Below are 19,979 nucleotides of genomic sequence, written 5' to 3' on the forward strand. Positions count from 1 at the left end.
ATTAAATACATTTTCCATTTTGTGGTACAACAACAAAATTTGTCATGATTGTAGCTGTTGGAGTGGCGTTTCAGAAAAGCTTTTTTTTTCACAAGAAAATCAAAGATTTTGAAATACTGTATTTTCCAGACTATAAGGTGCAATTTTTGTCAAAAAGTGACACTGCACCCTATAATCTGGAGCACCTCATATACGATTTATTCTGGTTGTACTTACCGACATCAAAAGGATTTTAAGAGGTAAACTGTATTTTTTTTTCCCCCGAGTTGCAAACAAGTTATTATCATGAATATGCTAATGTGGCGTAGCATGTTGCAATGTCGTGCTTTGTTACTAATAAGGGTGGGAGTTAGTGTAGTCAAAGTAACATTTATTTGAGTGGTATCCGTCTTGGTTTTTACATGTTGCAAACAAGGTTGGGAATTGTAGGTATTGTGAATATGCTAATGGGGCTAAACCATGCCATAAACAAATTATAGTTACTATGAACACTGTTAATAAAGTCTGATTGTGTGACAGACTTATCTCAGACTGTTTTATCTCACTTAATGTGCCTTATATTTCAATGTGCCCTATATGTGACTTAAGTTAGAAAATAGACCTTTAAAATCCAGTGCGGTCTATACAGCGAAAAATACAGGATATGTATGATAGTATTCTGTGGGTACCCTAAAGTTAAAAGACTGTATTTTATACATTAACAGTCCATTTTGTCAAGACAGGGACAAATAGAAATCAAATGTATTTGTAACAATTGAGTTTAGGCCGCCACTTTTTAAATTGGCTGCCATTTTGGAAATTTCTCAGAGCAAACATGCATTTGTGAAAGAGGGAATCCTAAGCTAAATCTATTGAAAATGTGGTGCTTGTACCACAAAATGCACGATTTGTCTTGCATATCAACCTAACCAGCTCTACTATTTGGTGAACAGAACCCCTGATGTCCCACCTGAACCTTGTTTGTATTTTTCGTGACAGCCTTCACATCTACATAGTTTGTTGTGTGACTCACTAGAGGTTAGAGTTCAAAGAAGATTGCAAGTCAGAGGAGAGAGAACTAAAAAGTAAACTTCCTGCATTGCTTGCTTAAAAAGATAATGGATATGTTGTATTCTGGAATTTGGTCCTTGCTCGACACAGTTTGAACCCCAGAACAAAAGTCAAAACAGGAAGGATAGCTTTTTGAGTTGGGAGAGTTTTTTTATCCCGGCATTGTTGCTATGATCATGTATTCAAAATGAATCATCTTTATCACCAAGTTGGATGTGTAAAAGATACTGACATACAATTTGTTTTTATAAACATCAAACATGTTCTGATCTGCGCTTATTCTATCTCCTCCATGATGATACATGTTGTCATCTTTCTGGCACGCCTGATGCCCACCCACTCCCTCCTAAAACAACAACTACATTTCAAGAAATGTCACTGCAGGGCACGTTTTGCTCTGATTTCAGATTACACCTCCATCCGCCATGATTCACTGGTGCTGAAAGCTAGTTAGAATACATTTTACACCTCAGCCAACTCCCCCAAATCCATGCCAAGCCCGCCTTCATCCTGCGCCATTCGTCAAGATGCCAGACAGCATCAGCATACCGAGAATTCTTATTGTACCTGGTCACTGTACTTTTGTTGTGCACAATGTCTGTAAGCCAGACAAAAATGGTGGGCAGGATTAAAAAATCCGATTGGGATATTTTTAGAAGATAAAACGTAATTCTTTCAGACCGAGGAACAAAAAGATATTGTTTGGTTCTTGTTTACATTTTTTAACTATTTTAAGTTGAGTTAGTTGGCATTGCTAATTTGATGTTGAATTTTTACCCCGTTAAAGCTAGCTTTTTCACTGTAAACTAATGTTTCTGTGTGTCTTGTTTCCACAAAAATTTTTAATATTGACCCATATATGGTTTCATCTGAATCAGAAAAGAACATCACAATATGAGGTGCCATCCTGTTGTAATATTTCTGAAAAAATGTAATATTTTTATTTTGAAAAAATACAAAGTCGTGTGGATTAGTCCTTACAGTGACCTCTATGAATGTACAGATGGCTGCTATTAAAGTATGGAATTCATCATTTGCACACTTATATATAAAGGTTTATATTGCCCACTAATTACTAATCAGTTTAAGATTTTTTTTCATAAGAACTGTTTCACTTCAAGGATTTTAAGACATTGTGATATTTAAATATTTGAAACAATTTAAATTCCAGGGCTTAATGTTTTACACACATTTATTTCTGTTCTTGATTGCCTTACAGGGTCATGGGGAAGGGGGGGTCTAGAGCTTTATTGGTGAGATGCTTACACAGCAGAAGCATATTATTCATAATTTTTTGTATTTTTAATGTATTTTTTTTAATTTTGGAAAGTTTAGATTTGTGGAAATAAGGCATCTGTTGGAACACAGGAAGTCTGCAGGCGACACAGCGCAGCATGGAATGTGTACTCATTCACAGCCATATGGTCGCCATCATTAACCACTGGCTTAGAATTTTTTAGTGGTTTCCCATAGAACACCTCCCCCTTCTCCTCCTCTGGGATGGAATGTGGTCACACACTCAATAACTCGTACTGTAATTAAAATGCATATTCCAGTCAAATAGCCTGTAAAGTACCAGAAATGAAACCAGACTTGTTTTGTTAATTTGAAACAGTGACAAAACTTTGTCACTCACAATTTTTTCTCTAATTTTTGCAAAACTTTTCAGTCAAAATTCTCCCCTCAATTTGCAATCTTTTCACTTGAAGCTGTTGTTGATTTGCTCTTTGCAAACATGACCCCAAACACCTTAATCCCTGTAGATATTTGTTATTTTAATTTTTATTTCACCGAGTAACAATATAAACAAAACACTAGTTTTTGCTCCCATTTGTCATGACATGAACTCCAAGATCTGAAACATTTTCTGCACACACAATGACAATTTCTCTTAAATATTGTTCACTAATCTGTGATAGTGAGCATTAGGGCTGTGTATTAGGGCAAGAGTCTGGTGATAACACGTTTCACGATATGATACGTTTTATCCTAAGATTGTGCCAGAACAATTTTTCACTTTTTTATTTAGAGGGTATAAATTTGAAATAAAACTCTAGCTTTATATTAATGTGCATTTAATGTTGATAAAATGTAAAAAAAAAAAAGTTTTATTTATTGAACATTAAGCACTGTTTCTCATCTATAAGTTGCTTTTACCCAAACAAATTAAAGCTGCTTTTCTTTTGATAAATGAAGAAATGCTTGTTCTTAAACAGAACAACTCATTTTGTTTGATTTCCACAACAAAATATTTTTCATTATAAGAAAAAAAGCATGGAATGGATGTGCCCTAACCAATAAGGTTCTAAAAGTATGATTGAGGAAGTAAAGTTCTGTGGTCGGGGTTTTAAGTGGAAAACAAAAGTAAGACCTACATTTGTTCATGAATTATTAATTAAATGTCCTCTTGTCAGCATTTTCTATCGATATAAGTATCACCCAATAAAATATCGCGATATATCGCCAAATAAGCCCTGGTGAACGCTCCTGCTTTGCTGAGACAAAACATCCCACCTCACAGGTGTGCCATATCAAGATGCTAATTAGACCGTATGATTATTGCACAGGTGTGCCATATCAAGATGCTAATTAGACCGTATGATTATTGCACAGGTGTGCCATATCAAGATGCTAATTAGACTGTTGCCTTTGACCGGCAAGAAAAAAAGGACAATCTGAAATGTGCCATTTTATTTTATTGGACAGGGGGTTGTGGACTCAGAAAACCGGTGAGTATCTTAGTGTTACCACTGTTTGCCTTTTGTAGTGCAACACATCTCATTCGCGTAGAGTATTAGGTGTTTTACAATGTTTAACCTCAAGGAATATAGAGTAGAGCATAACAGTAGTCAAGAGATGGATATAACATGCTCTTGGATGAAAATATATCACATTTGAAGTTAGATGGAAACTCACAAGTTGGTGCCTTACATGCCATTTACAAAGTCAAGGGACTACTGACTGTAATCACTTCCTTGTGCCTGGATAAAAATAACAAACATAGATCCTTAGATATTGTGTTTTGCTAGCCTCTTTTTTTTCCATCCATTTCATTTTTAGGTTTATGCTTGAAAAAGCCTCAATTGGCAAATAGGGGCTGGAATTATGGGATGTCCCATAATTTGACACAGTGATAAACCAAGCAACACATAGACCACAATGACATCACATTATAGCAATTCTGTGACAACTCATAAATTGTTAGTCAATCCCTGCAACACATCCGTGGTTGACAAGTTAATGTTGGTCCAGATTTTGTGCTTAAATGTGGCTAAAGCAACTCATAATTTCAGAGTGGTGAATGTATTTCCTCATGTGTCCGCAATTGTTCATCTTTTACTGTCAGTTTTTCTTCTTTGCCTCGTGTTAACATCTGCCTGTAAACATCTGGTCAAGCTTAGCATCACCACAAGGAGCCAAGAAGGAAGGAAAGAAGGAAACGGGTTTAGAGCTGTTTATTTTGCTGGTATCAGAATCCAGAATATCTCTCGTTTTAATACGATATGTTGATGCATGTTGATTTGTTCACACAAAATACAAACCCAAGGAAACAAACATCACAGGTTAAAAAAAAATCAAAAGTATAAATTGAAATCTGGCCTTGAAAAACAAAAACACAGAAAAGTGGGTCACCAGAGAAGCCCGTGCTTTGTTCAGGATGCATGTGACCATCATCAATTCAGCAACACTATCACCATAAGAGGAATTTTTAAGGATTTTTTTTCTTTTTTTTATGAGGAGTATCCTCAGGGAGTCCCTAGTTCTGGTCTGAAAGCTCTTTTCAAGAAATGTTGTTTGTGGTTATCCGCACCAGTTTGTTCAATTATTGATATGACCTGAATCAGTTTGGAACAAATTCCACTAGTCATAGGTTATTATTCCGAATTAATGGATCTGTCACTGAATACTTTTATCAAAATCCATCTAAAAATTCCATTAAGTCTTTAGAACAACAATAAAATAGATTATTTGACACTAATTTGTTGATTTGTAGAGTTTACAATATTTGGAACACTACACACACACACACAATTAAATTATGTTTTTATTTGTGTGTTTGAAATAGTGAGACAAATTGAGAAGTTAATTTAAAAATCAATTTTCTGTACTTTGTACTTGGATATGTGAATATATGCACATAAGAAAACAGACAAAAGTCCAACACATCAATTAAGCTCATCATTCATGTGGTTCAGAAACTCTTTCCTAATTATTATTCACTTTTTCAGCTTTTTTCTGTTTTGTTTTATGTTTGTGCCATACTCTAAACACACTCTCACTATTGTAGCAATGCTGAGGATCCATTGTTTGTGTTAGTGTGTGTGTCGGACTCCTGCCTCTATTGTGATCACAGTGAGTCCATCAAAGCTGGGGCAGGGTACCGGCGAGGTATTTGGTCGACTGTCTGCCTCGGGCTTCCTTTGTTTGTGTGTGTGTTTGTGTGAGATCTGCTCCAAACCCCTGTCTCCGTGCACTTCCTCATTGCCATTGTATGCATGGAAGCATTTGCTCGTTCATTCTCTTTCTCCTGTCAGTGTCTTTTTGGGTTGATCCCGAAGACTATGGATGAACTATTTCTGGAAATTCCTGTTATGAGGAGATTAACTCCCTGCCTCCACCCTATCTGTTTATGTCTATCACCCAGAGAAGCTACAGCAATTCATCTCAAACTACATCAGGGAAAGCCTGAATACACACAATTGTTAATGGAGGAATATTAAATAAAGCTTTTAATGGGAAAACCTACAAAATTACATTTTAACTAAGACTGATAATCACTGACAAACTGATTCAATTTCAATAGCAAGGTTAAGTATGCAATTTGGTTTCAAATTTACAAGGGTTTGATCAAATATTTAATTATTTGTTAAGTTTCTTGTACAAAATCAATTTATTTTGGCTACAAGGATTTTTTTTTACATAACTAAGGATGTAAACTGAACAAAAGTACAACTTTTATTGGGAGAGTTGGTAAAAGGGAGACAGTATTTTTAAAGAATTAATGTTGTATACTATCTATATGATGAAATTCACATAAAAGCAATTTCATGTTTTTTGTGAATAGCATCAATGATGATATGTTGGGTGATTTGGTAAATTTCTGCACACGTTAGTTTGAAGTGCAAAAAATTTGACTTAAGTGTTCAAGAGACTGACTCAAATTTAATACACACATTTTTTAACAGAATTGTTTTTATCAAGATTTTGATCAAGAATTATTTCAATACAGCAAGTAGTCATTTAAAAATAAATAACAATAGTTGAGTCATTCTATTCACAAAGTTTCGAAAATTAGCTCAACTTTTCCCTCCAGAAGTGTTTTTGAGATCTCATGGAAGCAGCCATTTTAAAATGAAGGAAAAGCCCCTCTACTGCCCCCAGTGAGTCGATGCTGCACTACAGGGAATAAAACATCACCAAGTTATATACGCTTGGTTTTTAAAGAAAATTTGGATCATTTTAATGAGATTAGGTTTTTATCAAGTATGATACAAATTGTTTTATAGGGTTAATTATTATAAAAACATTGTTAAGTTCACTCCTTGTGTTTTCAACTTAAATTTTAGGAGTTAAATAGAATATATCTTAATTTTAAAAATGTCCATGACCCCTAAGGAGGTCTTCTTGTCTTATCCTGAAACGGCCTAAGGTGTTTGTGGGTGTGTTACTGATGTATCCATTCATTGACCTTCACTTGGCCCCAGTGTTTGGGGTAAGGGTTGGTTGATAAAGGGACCCCAAGGCAACCCCAGAGGGCATCTCTTCATGCCAGGAGAATTGTTTTTCATTCTTCATCCTTCTTTCGTTTGTGCTGGTATATTTTTCAATCCTTCAAGTTGACATCCTTTTTGTCTTTGTTTCTGTTTTAGAAAGTCTTTTTCAAGTCATTATTTGTATTGTTTTTAGTCAGTTGTTCCTCTTTTCCCCCCTTCTGTCTCTCAACTTCTGTCTGTGTTTGAGGGTCAGAGGTCACACTGTAAACTTTACAACCTACAATGGTGGCTTTGGTTCCAGCAGTTGATGGCAAAAGAAGGACCTTTTTAGATAAAATATCTGCAATTTGTTTTCTTTCTGCATTAGCGCTTTTGTTGTTTCAACACAAAAGTGATAATTAAAACCCACAGCACACATGAGTAAAATTGACCATAAAACAAAAGCTAATCCAGCAAAACGTCCACGTCTAGGAAACGTTATTTTGTCTGTTCTCTTTTCTAAGAAATGGTTTCTTGTGATGCCAACTCTAATCCTTTGTGTGTTTCTGTTCTAACACCGATGCATCTTCTCATTTCCTTTCTTTTGTGCAAAGACCCTTATTATTCTCGCGTGTATTTGATTTGTATCTGAATCATAAGCCAAACAAGCACCCGACTCTGACGAGCTTTGATGAAGGAAAATTGCAGACACTAAAGAGACACACTCATTTGCCCTGCAGCTGCTGGCATCAGCAGCAGTCTACTCGTCTAATCTCTCGCACTTTACCACACACAATCATCAACAGTTCTAGTGTATTTGTCACCACCAAACAAGTTGAGTACTGGATCTCCTTCATCTATGCGCGAGGTGGTTGACCCATCTTTGCGCTGGTGTTTTGGGTGCTCCCTCTGGGTGGTCAGGTTTTGTGGTTCTGGGATTTGGCCTTGTTTGGTAATCTTTCTTCATCTCTGCTTCCTTCCTATTATTTCTTTGCCTCTGCACTGCAGGCACACCGAAAGACCATAATTATCATTCTCCCTCCCTGCAGGTTAGAAGATTTAGTGAAGAAATCTGGGAAGATTTACCTCCGTTAATGAGCTCATAAGATCATGTATTGTCTGTTGACGTGTTGATCCGACGTTTATCCTTTGATGACTGGATAATTTTACATTTGTGCTTTGGTAAAATTTTGGCCTTTGAGAAAGTTACAAACAAACTGTACTTTTTAGCCTAAAATTCATGCACAGTAAAAAAAAAAAAAAATTAAAAAAAAGACCAAATGAGTAAACTATTTTTTTCTAAATTTACATACATGACTGGATTTTTGCCATACTTTTTCATTTAAAGCCTCAAATCTCCAAAACAGCACCCATTTGTTGCTTTTCATATAAAAATAGAGTGCACTAATTTTGTTAGTTTTAGAATAAACAAAGCTCATTACATGTTTTACCTTTATAGATCATTCTTTTCTTACATATTAATCACTGAGATTAAGTTGCGGACTACAATTCTCCAATAATGGGGGAAGTTTTGGACACAATTTAAAGTCAAAGTTCTGCATACTGTTAAAACAAAACTTGCAGATTTTATTGTTGGTTGCTAAGATCCTACGAAACAAATGTTATAAATACATCTTATAAGAGGGACATTTTTACATGAAAACTACCAACACAACATGAAGGCGGTTTCTTGATTTTTTTTTTATTTTGACTAATGGAAATTTCTAGTTAATTTTCCTTGCGGTCCACACCCGTTCATGATGTTATGGTGACAAGTAAATAGCTGGTTGGCCCTTTTTTCCTTTGCTTGAATCACCTCTGCCTGCAGTCAGCTGGGAATGGTCTGGCAGCTCACAAGAAAGTGAAGAATTAGCCAGGATTTTCTGCATCATTCTTTCCCCGGATGTCCAAACTGTCGATTACCACATTTCCCTTTCACTTGGTGACATTTCATGGCTTGTATTACATCACCCCAACAGATTACCATGATTTAAGCAGAAGAAAAAAGTCGTTGCTTTAGAAAAAAAACCTGCACATAGGATGAGAGTTTCAAGGGGGCTGGGTCTCCCTGTGCCGGTCCCTAGCCCGGTTAAATATAGGGTTGTGTCGGGAAGGGCATCCGGTGTAAAACTCTTTGTCAAACCGTGAAGCGATCCCTGAAGGGTTGGAAAAATGTTTCTTCAGTTCATGATGGTTGGAGGAGGTCTGACAGAGCGTCCGCGCGCCGGACGCGCCACAGTTAAGGGCGGGCTGGAGCAAAGGCATTACCATACCTGCTGCAGTGGTCTTTTCACGGCACCACTTGCGCTTTTCAGGCTAATCTGGCGCCACAAAAGAGCCCCTCACTGTTGTCCCCACTGCTTTCTAATGACATGCAAACCGGTCACCAGCCCAGGAGCCAAATGCTGCCGAAATGGGAGGTGGGGGTGCGGGTGTCAAGGCTGTCAGAATAAAAGGTCACAGAGGAAATCCCAAGGAGTCAAGTTTATCACCGCATAACTGGAAACTCGGGAAATTGAGAGAGGAAGAGAGAAACACGGAGCATGAAACATGAAGATCTTGCGTCATTTACGCAGAGACGGTGCGCGCCCGCCGCGCTTCATGTGTGTGTGTGCTTCAGCTCCTTATCAGGTGGGGAGCAGCAGAGCAGCTGGGGGTGGAGCAACGGCAGTTTCCCATTCCTAAAGTTTGAATCACACTCTGCTCCATTCACATTCCTGTTCGGAGCTGCATCACTTGGCTGGGAAAAGCGAAGCGTCTTTTTTGTGAGTGTGTGGAATTCTGTGAGTCGCAGCTGAGTCAAACTAGAACCATGGATCTACTGTCTCGCGTTGTGGCCAGCGGATGTCTGCAGAAGACCGTATAGCTTTTCTCCACAGTGGATTTATCATGCGGACTTCGTTCTAGCGGCGTAGTGGGTCTGAGCGGACAGTCGAGGCGCAGCAGGGAGTTTTACGCGGAGCTCCTGGCCACCGTGACACAACAAAATGATATTAACACGTAAGTTTATGCATTATTTTTTAAAAAAGATTTAATGTATGTATAGTATATTCTCTTTAAAAAAAAGCTTTTATCCCAAGGGCTCCCTTAGTGGATAGCTCAAAAGAACACTTCGTACACCCAGGTGTGTGACAATTAACGGCACTTTAATACACCAATTATTTTAATTGATAAATATAAATAGTTTATTTTGTGTTTTCTTCTTATTGTCACGTAGCTATAAAAGTTTCTCCCAGAGTTGCGCCTTGAGGGCGCAGCGCTGCGGGCTGTCAGATCAGAAATCTACCCTCCTCACTCACTGCAAGCCTCCACGTCCCCACTCTTGTTTGCCATTCATCCTCGGGTTTGGTTCATCTAATAACATTTTGTTAAGTTCCACACACTCTTAGGGTCTGATCTCCAACCAAAAATCCAGAAAATTGCACCTATGTTAATGTACAGTATTTTTTTTAGTTTAAACTGTGGGGTAGTGCTGTTCAGCCATATCTCTGCCCTGCAGTGCCTACAGTTGGAGCACCGTTTGTCTAATCTATGCAAACGAATCAGAAGGCTGACATTGATTTGAGGGCTTAGTCTCCACCAGCACACACATCCTTATCAGTAACCTTAAGGCCAAGAACAGATATGAGCACAGAGTGGTTCAGTTAGGCCATAAAAGTGTTGGGAACGTGCTCAGAGGCACACACATCGTGACACCACGTTCTGGTCCAGTCACTCACTTTGTCTTTCAATTAGGGAAGCACTGAGTCTGACTGTTGGAGTTAGGGCTATCCGATGGGAAAAGTAAATGAAGGAAGCGCGCCTCATCTGCATTCTGTGTGAAACAGGAAATAAGCTCAGGTCCTTGTCTGAGAGGCTGCAGATGCATCCAGATGTTTCGTGTGTCTCTGAGGAGACCCTTTTTGCCCTCAATTTTCTTTTGGAGGACGAAAAGCCTCATTCCTTGAGTACTTTTTGTTGTTTCTTTGTCTTTTATTGTTATTGGGGGTGTTCGTGGTTGGTATAAGCTGTCGTATCAAGCTTCTCAAAGGTTTTGAACAGAACTGGTCACCTGATCCGGGGATAGGACCCTCCATTTGAGCATAAATCTGTCATCAGGGGGGGGCACTGGGGCCTTTGGGGTTAGCGAAGCAAATGATCCATTCGGGGCCATCTGTGTGTTTGCATGCGTGTGTGCTGCTGAATTCATGCCTGCATGCCTACACCAGCTGGTGGTAAATAACTGGAATGGACCGTGTTAGCAACTTAGTTTCTCCCTGTCTTATCTTTTGCGGGTGTGTGTCAACGGGGCAATGCTTGAGGCTTGCCAGATGGTGGTATTCCTGGCACCGTGTCCCTCGGCTAACAGTTAGACCTTCTTTGTGAAGCCCAGCTGTCCAGCAATGGAATCACAAAATATGATCCAGCGTGAAGAAGAAAAATCTGTTTTCAACCATCTTTGCATTCCAATACCAGTAATGCTAAAAGCATCTCCTGGCTCTCCAAACTTGTCTTCCATATGTTGAAAATAAGGTTTCTCTTTCACAAGGTCAGTTGTGAAATAGTTTGAATAATCTTTTTTTATAGTCAAGTGTAGAAAGGCAGAGCAACAACTGCAAGACTTGAGTCCAAAGGCTTTACATGGTTAGCCGTGTTTGGAACTATGGACTAGTACCTTTTATACTAGAAAATGCTTTATTGCAGTAGGTTTCTGACACACAATATGCATGTTACCCCTTGGCTCTGCACGTTTGTCCTAAACATTGTCTTGTTATTACACCTACAGACACCCGTGAGTGGTGGAGAAGCTTTAGGTTGCAGCCTATTATTGAAAGTAAGAGGTTTTAAGGCCAGTTTCTTTAGTAACTATTGGGGCTTTGTTGTGGAATCTTTGTTGTTCTTGTGGTTAAAAAGTATGCAGGGGATACATTTTTATAATTATTATTGTATTTTATATTGATGTATTAGAAATTGTACCTTTATGGGGTGTGATCTATTCGTCGACAAGTGGAAGTGAATTAATCAGCTCTACAACAGACTTAGGTGTATTTCACTAACCGTCAAGCTTGTATGTTGTATTGAGGAAGTGGCTCCGTGACCTCATATCCTGCCAAGATGGCGGTGATCATGGAGCTTTAATGCAGGCTTTAAATCATCACTATAGAAAGCAAGAGTCACATCTTTGCAATTCATAGTTGGGTCAAAAAGTTTTTACAGGTGCTTAACTTTTTGTGTTGTTTTCTGACCATTTTTAAAAAGACAGATATCAGTATCGACTCAAAAATGTACTGATAAATAGAATAGTCACTTCTGGTTATTTGCACCGATGCTCCTTGGGATGCTGAGCAAGGGATGCTCTACTTCATCCCAGTTGCTCTGTGGCTGTCATTTTAATAGAAAAAAGGTCAATTGAAACTATTTCAAATAACAAATTGACAGTCACTGGTTTAAAATGATATTTTCTGTATTGATTCAATGAATATTATTTGTTAACCAACTGCCTATGAGATTAAATTGAATGTTACTAATTTTCCCAGAATGCCACCGTTCTACTTTGCTTTCCTTTGTATTGTTCTTAATAGAACACCACAGACTATCACACTAGAGAATGCAATGTAATAGCACAACTTTTTAGAGACAAAGACAAATAAATTGATTTCTCCTATTTTATATTTGTTTAAAAAGACTCAAATAGTTCCACTCTGGTGTTGTGAATCACAGTGTCTGCCAGGTTTATCTGTATCTCTCTAGAGCCACTTTGAAGCTCTGTCAGTTACCCGCTGTTGTTGATAAGAACCCTTGACAGTCTTTTGATTTTTTTTTTTTTGGTCAGATAGCATTTCAGAAATCACCAATGATTTGATAATTCCCGATAAGCGACCACAACAGAAGATGTTGGTCAAGCATTCTTCTCATTCTGTCCTCCTCAAAGGGCCAGTTGTTAGCGATAACCGCTCAGACTCGTGACCCCCAGTTTGCCGTAGCTGAGACTTGGAGGTGGGGAGCGGCATCCTTTGTTTGCTAGCTGCTGACAAACTCCCTCTGGAGCTCAGCCTCAGTGTAGCCGGAGCCTTTTTTGGCTTTTTTGTGACGGAGCGAAGCCTTGGCCAGCAATTGTGAGAATTTCCTGTCACCGGAAGGGAGAGAAGAGATGTGGCAGGCCAAGCTGAAATAAGCAGAGACTGGCTGGAGATGAGAGTGAGAGGAACCAAACAATGACTATAATAAGTTAATTTTAGTAACTTTAACTAGCAGCAAACCACATAAGTGTGGCCACTTTAGATTCAACAAAAAAAGGATTGAATTTGAGTCCACTATCTTATTCTCTGATATCATTCTTATCATTTGTTCCCACAGAGAGAGACAGCTATCTCATCTCACAGTGTTGTTCTATTCATATGCAACAGAACTGTGATTAACTGTCAACAGATGCCGCCCTGCTTATGCAGTAATACATTTCTTTTTGCTTTTTTTATTGTTTTATTTAGTTTAACTTTTATCTGGAAGCCAATTTTGATTGGTCACATGTTGGCATCAGTGGCGTGAGTCCTAGCCAGCCAGGGTGGAGCCACATCCATTCTTGCATAACAAAAAGGCCACGCACTCTATTGATAAAGTGAAGTTTGTTCTTGGTGTTGTCCTGAAATTTTCCTTTACATACTGAGACGTATGGAAAAGTTACACACCTCTGTGAGCTGTTCATGCTTATTATGTACCCGAATCGACTTAGCACACAAGCCGCCATCGTAAAGTAATCTATTCTGCTTGATGTTAGCACAGCGACTGGGCTTTTTCTTAATGTGTGCCGCATAGGACGTTTGTCCCATGTATCTTTGTATGCGCCTTAAACCGTAAGAGCGTTTGCTAAGTACACACAATCACCGGAGCCCGTGTTTGTCTTGGCTGCCTCTGCCTATTATCTGCCCAGGAACAAATGAAGGCAGGGCCTCACAGCCAAGTACTCAGCAGTCAATGCGGTGCTGCTCGGCTCCTTTCCTGCAAGGGAAGCAGGAAGAGGAAGTGAGGTAGTTCCCTGGTGAGTGTTAGGAAGCTGGGGCGGACACTAAAGAGAGGAAAAAATAATAAATAAATCAAAAGTAAAAGATGTGAAATCATAAAAAAGTAAGAATGAGGTTAAGTTGATAGTATCAGTGCTTTGAAAATCTTACATTTCACTTTTTCTTAATAAATAAAATAAATCAGAGGGTTTGTGGGTGTGTCTGTGAGTGGTTCTGGTTGTTTATGCCCGACGCCCTTGTCCATTTCTTGTAGCCAAACAAAAGGCATACAAGAACTATGATTAATTGGGGGACATATCGCAGGGAAAACTATTCTGCACGAGTATCAATGTAGTGAATGCAGTTATTGTATTTTTATTTCTTTGGCGTGTTAAATGACATTTAGATTTGACACACTTTTTGTCCAATGTGTGTGTGCTTATGGATAGCGTCTCTCCAGAAAGATCCCATAGTTGTTGGTTTTTCAGCGTGTGTCTGTACGTCTACTTTGCATTTCAGTTACCGCTACCCAAGTGTCTTTTTTTTTCTTTTTCTTCAAACACAAGTGTGTTTTTTGCAAATGCTGCTTCTGTACTAACACACACACTGATACACATACAAATACAAGAAATCCGTGGCCCTTTGCAGTGTTCGCTTTCAAGAATGTGGGCATAATTACCCCTTAGCTTTCTATGTTCTCCTGGGTTCACAGCACTCCCTAAATACAAGGTTAAACACACACACACAGTCTTTTGAGGCATGCCATTTCAAGTCCACTGGGAAAAAATAGAAATTGTTTGTCAGAAAGTACCACTTTTTTTAGTGCTACCTGACCCCTTTTTGCACATGCTGGTTACATGGTTGGAATCACTTCAGGCCGGCTTACCCCACCGTGGCAGATGAGGGGGGCTGCTCTGGTCATGTCACACCTTGTTGTCAGAAGTTTTATCTGCTGTCTAGGCTTGCTGTTGGTATTTAAATGCTGGTATATCTTTTAGACTAGACCTAAGATTGTTGGTCTTTGTCTGACTTCTGTTTGGCAGGTTGAGTTTCATCTATTCATGGAAGACAACCTTAGTCCAAAATTGTCAAGTTGTTTACACATTTAACTCTGTTTATTCCCAAATTGTTATCATTTAATGTTCTTTTTGTTTCAAACGAGCGACACATGTATTGTATAAGAAAATAATTCAGCTTTAGCAAGTGGTAGAGTTGTGCAACTTAAACATAAAATGCTCCTACACATTCTCACTCCCAACTCATCATATTTGGAAGTGTGGTTCAGGCCATCTCTTCCTCACTCTTTGACATTTTGGATTTCCCCAACTTGTCGTTTTTTTGATGTGCTGGCTCTTCCCGTGAAGTCAACCCTTGCGACGCAGTACCGAATGCCGAACTGGTTCCAGGTTAGGGTACCGGTCTGCATCCCAAGGGTTGGGGACCCCTGATTAAAGTATGCATTTTTTCCCCTGTCTGTGGCCTGGTACCAAGTGGACTTTGGATTGGTGCCAGTTCACAACCCAGAAGTTGGGGACCCCTGATATAATGGGAACAGTCAGCATGTCAAAAAACGATGAGTTGGGAACACCCAAAATGTCAAAAAGTGATGCAAAGACGGCCCGAACCATCCGTCCATATAGGAAAAATTACTTCAAACTGGTACTAGGTTAGGGTATCAGTACTGGGTACCTATATAGGTCTGCATCAGGAGCGTTGGGGACCCCTGATTAGCATATGCATTTTTTTCCCTGTCTGTGGCCTGATACCAAGTGTCCCTTGGACTGGTACCAGCTTGCGGCCCGGTAGCTGGGGACCCCTGATTTAATGGGAACAGCCAGCAGTTGAGGACACCCAAAACGTTAAAAAGTGGCGTGAAGGGGGCCTGAACCATATATCCATATATGATAAGTTGGGAGTGAAAACTCATTGAATGCTTTGGTCAGTCAGTAGTCTTTTTCAACCCTTATATTGTGTTTGGGTCAAAATTGCCCCTTTTTTGGGTGAATTTTGACCCAAACACAATATAAGGATTCAAACTGTAGCAGAGTATAACAACCCAGTTTGTAAAGGCAAAAAATATCCATCAGAAGGGGCTTTCAGCTGCAATCTGTGTGCTATTCCGCTGTCAGCATTAAAGGCTTTCTGTTTTCCTCTCTTGTTGTCATTCGATATGTTTGGTCTAATGGTTTTTGTTTAAAGTGTTTCTCAAGGTTGTGCCACATTTGCAGCCGTAGCTTCAACACGCCAAGGGCAGCGCATTGTAAAATGAGGTTCTTAAGCCCTTGAGACATGTTTGTGTCTCCTATCCAAACTACTGACTGTGTGAAGAAGGTTGGCTGCCATTTGGCATATGTCATCTAAAAGGCTTTCACACATAATTGGGAGACATTGTGGCTCCTGACAAACCATGAACCTCAACACGCAGTGACAGTAGTTAGCACAACAACCCAAAATGTCACACCTTGGGTTTAAGAGGATTTATGAGTTTCTTGGGTTTTGCTGTGACTATGATTGACTGGCGAAAGGGCGACACATTTGGCATTTTGAGCCACTTTTTCTCGAGGAATTTGTCGTTTTAAAAGTGTAGATTTCATGAAAGCATCATGGAGGTCTTTTCATAACAACCGGACTCAGGTGATGTCATCATAAAACTGAAAGCCCCTTTTCTTGGTGAAGAAGCCCAGGCTGTGCATACTTGGCAAGTGGGAACGTGAAGTCAATTTACATGTAGATGCTTTGAACTGCAGTTTTGGAAACAAGTGAGAAGAGAGAGCCTGATGGCTAATGAGGTGAAAGAGTTCACATGTGATAAGATCCTCACACACTGGAGGCAAAATGGAAACATCTGTTTGTATTCAATGGCGTGTTTTGATTGATTTTGTTGTTTTTATTAATCTTGTCTTTTTATTTTTGACTTTCGTAGAGATTGAAGCCAAAGAGGCCTGTACTTGGCTCCGAGCTGCAGGGTTCCCACAGTACGCCCAACTTTATGAAGGTAAAGACATTTTTAACTTATATTTGCTTTTTCAAGTGCATTTGACAGAAAATTTACTCTCCACATTCCTAGATTCCACTATTAAATGAACTAATAAAAAATATCCAAACAATTAAAAATGCTAGTTTACATTAGTGCTTGGTAATATGGAATAAAATATTTTAAATATTTGAAAAATATTTTATATCACGATAGAAATATATATCACGATATACAACAATAAAGTATATTTTCAGCTATTGACTGAAAAAATGTCTTGGCTTATCTCTTATTTTTGTAATCTCACATATAGATAGAAGGTTTGTTGTGTTAGCATCGGCGCGTTCCTTTATGAAGAAACTTTTTAATTTGTCTTTATTTTCACTTTTTTACATTTTTTTGTGTACACACTGACGAGGCAACACCTGCACAATTGTCTCCAACTATTTAATGACATATTTAGCATAATAATTGATCAAATTAGCATAGAAACGATATAAACAATAGAGGAAAAATGGCAAGATTGACACTATTCTATTGCTTGTACAATATATATTGTCATATCGCCCAGCACTAGTCTACATTATAAAATCCATGCAGCCACAAAAATGTTAACGACTTTTCATTGGTTTCTTTGGGACAGCAGGAAAACATTACCCCTGTCAACAGGTCGTAGCATTTTTCCACTTAACAGAGACTGATTTGAATTTCTTGGTGGTCAGGATGTTTTCACATGCTGGATGACACCTTTCAGACCATATAAAAACAGCAAAACCACAGTTTATCCTTCTGGAGATTCCGCCATAGATCAACCATTGTCATCTCCTAACAAGAAGGATTTTTTTTTTTATTACTCATACAAGCAAACATTTTCCCATCGTTGCATATGAGGGCTCATCTCCTTTTTTTTGTTTTTTCAGTGATGCCAAGGCAATGAAAGATACCTGATATGCATCCTTTAACCTCTGTGGTTTGAAAAAGCTGAACTTTCACAAGTAGAATTCTCTTATCATTGCCCCCGAGGGGTGGAAAAGCAAGATTCCCCTTTTGACCAGGGTCAGCACATTCTTGACAATATCTTAGTGTCCGTCCATCCATCCATCCCTAGCATTCCATCCATAAAAGAGCGTTCTGTTTTGACACACACTAACCTTTATCAGTGCAGCAGCTAGCTGAAACGGTGACCCTGCCGCTGAAGTAAAGTAGAGGGCAAAAACAAGAAACAGAAGGAAGTCGGAGCTCTGAGCAGAAGTGGAATAGCTATTGTCATTCTTCAATCAGTCCCCTGTTCTCTCCCTCTGTGCTCCATATCCCCCCTGCCTGCCCACTTTCAAAGCTGCAGCTGTGTTTGTTTGGTCGGCTAAGACGCTACTTCCTCTTTTAGCTTTTCATCAAGAGGGTATGGGGGAGAATGAAGGTGTTTGAGCAGTGGGTGTGTTTGGGGCAAGGCGGGGGATAACTAGTTTCATCTGAACACACCGACTCAATGGGCTTCTCCCATTAACCTGATTTTTATTTTTCAGATGCCCTGTTTCCCATCGACATTTCTTCAGTCACCAGAGACCACGACTTCCTCGATCGTGATGCCATTGAGGCTCTTTGCAGGTGAGATAACAAGATTTACCACGCCTTGCTGTTGCTGGTATGCGCCTTTCTTCTCTTTCTTTTGTGGGCTATCACATCTTTACCCTCACCGAATTAAGAAGGGCATAACTTCAAAAGGTGGCTTACTTTAGAAAGTTTTAGATTAGATCAGTTCCCAATGGACTCTTTTAAGCTATTATTGCACGCACACATCTCACTTGTACCACTTATTCTTAAGTACTAACAGTGATACAGCTAGTATTTGATATTTTGTACTCTGATAGAAGGGGTATAAGACGCTTCACCTTAATAATTTCTTTAGTTTTAAAGGGCTTATACCATGCAAATCAACTTTTTGAGCTTTTAAGTGTATTACAATGTTCATTCCTCACTATAAACAACTCCAAAGTGGTATTTTGATCCATTCACACATTTCTAAGCATTCTTGCAAAAACCAGCGCTCTCAGCACCAGCCCCTCCCAACCCACAAAAACGAGCCGGTGAGCTGATGTCGCAAAGTGAAAATGGCCCCTTCCATGACATATGGATGGACCCCATCAGCGTCCACCTCAATATAACACAAACACACACTTTCTCTGCTCAGCTAGCGGTGATACGTCACCAGCTTTACCTCTCAGCTAGCGGTAAGATGCCACTAGCCCTGCCTCTCAGCTAGCATTGCTCAGCCGCTAGCTTTGCCAATCAGTTGGCTCAACTGCTAGCCCTGGTCATCGCTACAACCAGTGTGGTGATAGCCGGGGCTACTAAAGGCAGGTAAACGGTATGCACATTAATCTTAGCAAAAGCTCAGTTGTTGTTTGTTTTCTTGGCATGACCAAGGACGTCATGAAATGGGCAGCACCCACAAGCAGCAAAAGGTGGTGCCTCAGAGATCGAGGCATCTTCCATCCTGGTAGAAAAAGGAACTCACAAAAATTATCCTATTTTATAAATAATCTTTTTTTTAGTGTGTCAAAGGTAATATATGATCATATATATGCATATAGTTTACTCTGAAAGGCTTAAGGAAGGATGGTATAGGCCCTTTAAAATACGAGGTACATTTCCTTTACAAATAGGCAATCGTAACCTGATTTCTCAAGTTAATGGATTTAACAAGTGACATAAAAGCAGGACAATCTTAGTTTGTTTGTTCAACTTTTAGCATTTCGCTTCAGGTGGGGCCACAACAAAACAGCTTCCCCTGAGTCGCATGTTGGATTTGGGAGACGGATTCCATTTCTGACACAACCCCGTATTTTACCCGGGCTTGGGACCGGCACAGGCTCAGGCTCCCATGTGGCTACTTAGTTAGGCAATAGGATGAAAGGTCTTGACTAAGGACCCCTCTAAACAGGACAATTTGATGTCCTTTACCCTCTGACACCAGTTATCTGACAACCAGATACTGGATTAACAAATTAAGATTCCTCCCCAAAAAGTCGATACTTCCCAGAATGGATCGACCTTTATCAGACATATTTTGTAGTTTTACATGTGCAGGCATAACACACCAGTACTGCTACTAATGGACAGCATTATCAAATTAGCAAAATGTAATGCACTAACTTTCACAGTTGCAACGTTTACAGAGAATAGACTTGTTGGGCTTTTGAAAGGGGCAGGAAGTTGAAAAACTACACTATTATCCAAAATAAATCAGGGAACTAAATCACAAGTAGAAAATGATTTTCTGATGAT

General features: G+C 39.2%; 1 protein-coding gene across 5 annotated transcripts in view; it reads left to right on the plus strand.

Annotated features, from left to right (window-relative positions):
• The window catches only part of dlc1 (DLC1 Rho GTPase activating protein), a 79,173-nt gene that overhangs the window by 44,608 nt on the left and 14,586 nt on the right, over window positions 1-19,979 (plus strand). For 2 of the 5 annotated variants that reach the window (XM_024290311.2, XM_036212761.1), the window contains exons 6-7: window positions 16,644-16,715; window positions 18,218-18,299. In XM_024290311.2, coding sequence (XP_024146079.1) covers window positions 16,644-16,715; window positions 18,218-18,299 — 154 coding nt within the window. Of the gene's footprint in view, window positions 1-3,715; window positions 3,780-9,349; window positions 9,744-9,823; window positions 9,868-16,643; window positions 16,716-18,217; window positions 18,300-19,979 lie in introns of those variants that run through there. The other 3 variants (XM_036212766.1, XM_024290316.2, XM_024290315.2) reach the window with 3 other exon arrangements.

Source organism: Oryzias melastigma, linkage group LG1 (genome assembly GCF_002922805.2).
Source record: "Oryzias melastigma strain HK-1 linkage group LG1, ASM292280v2, whole genome shotgun sequence".
Taxonomy (NCBI): domain Eukaryota; kingdom Metazoa; phylum Chordata; class Actinopteri; order Beloniformes; family Adrianichthyidae; genus Oryzias; species Oryzias melastigma.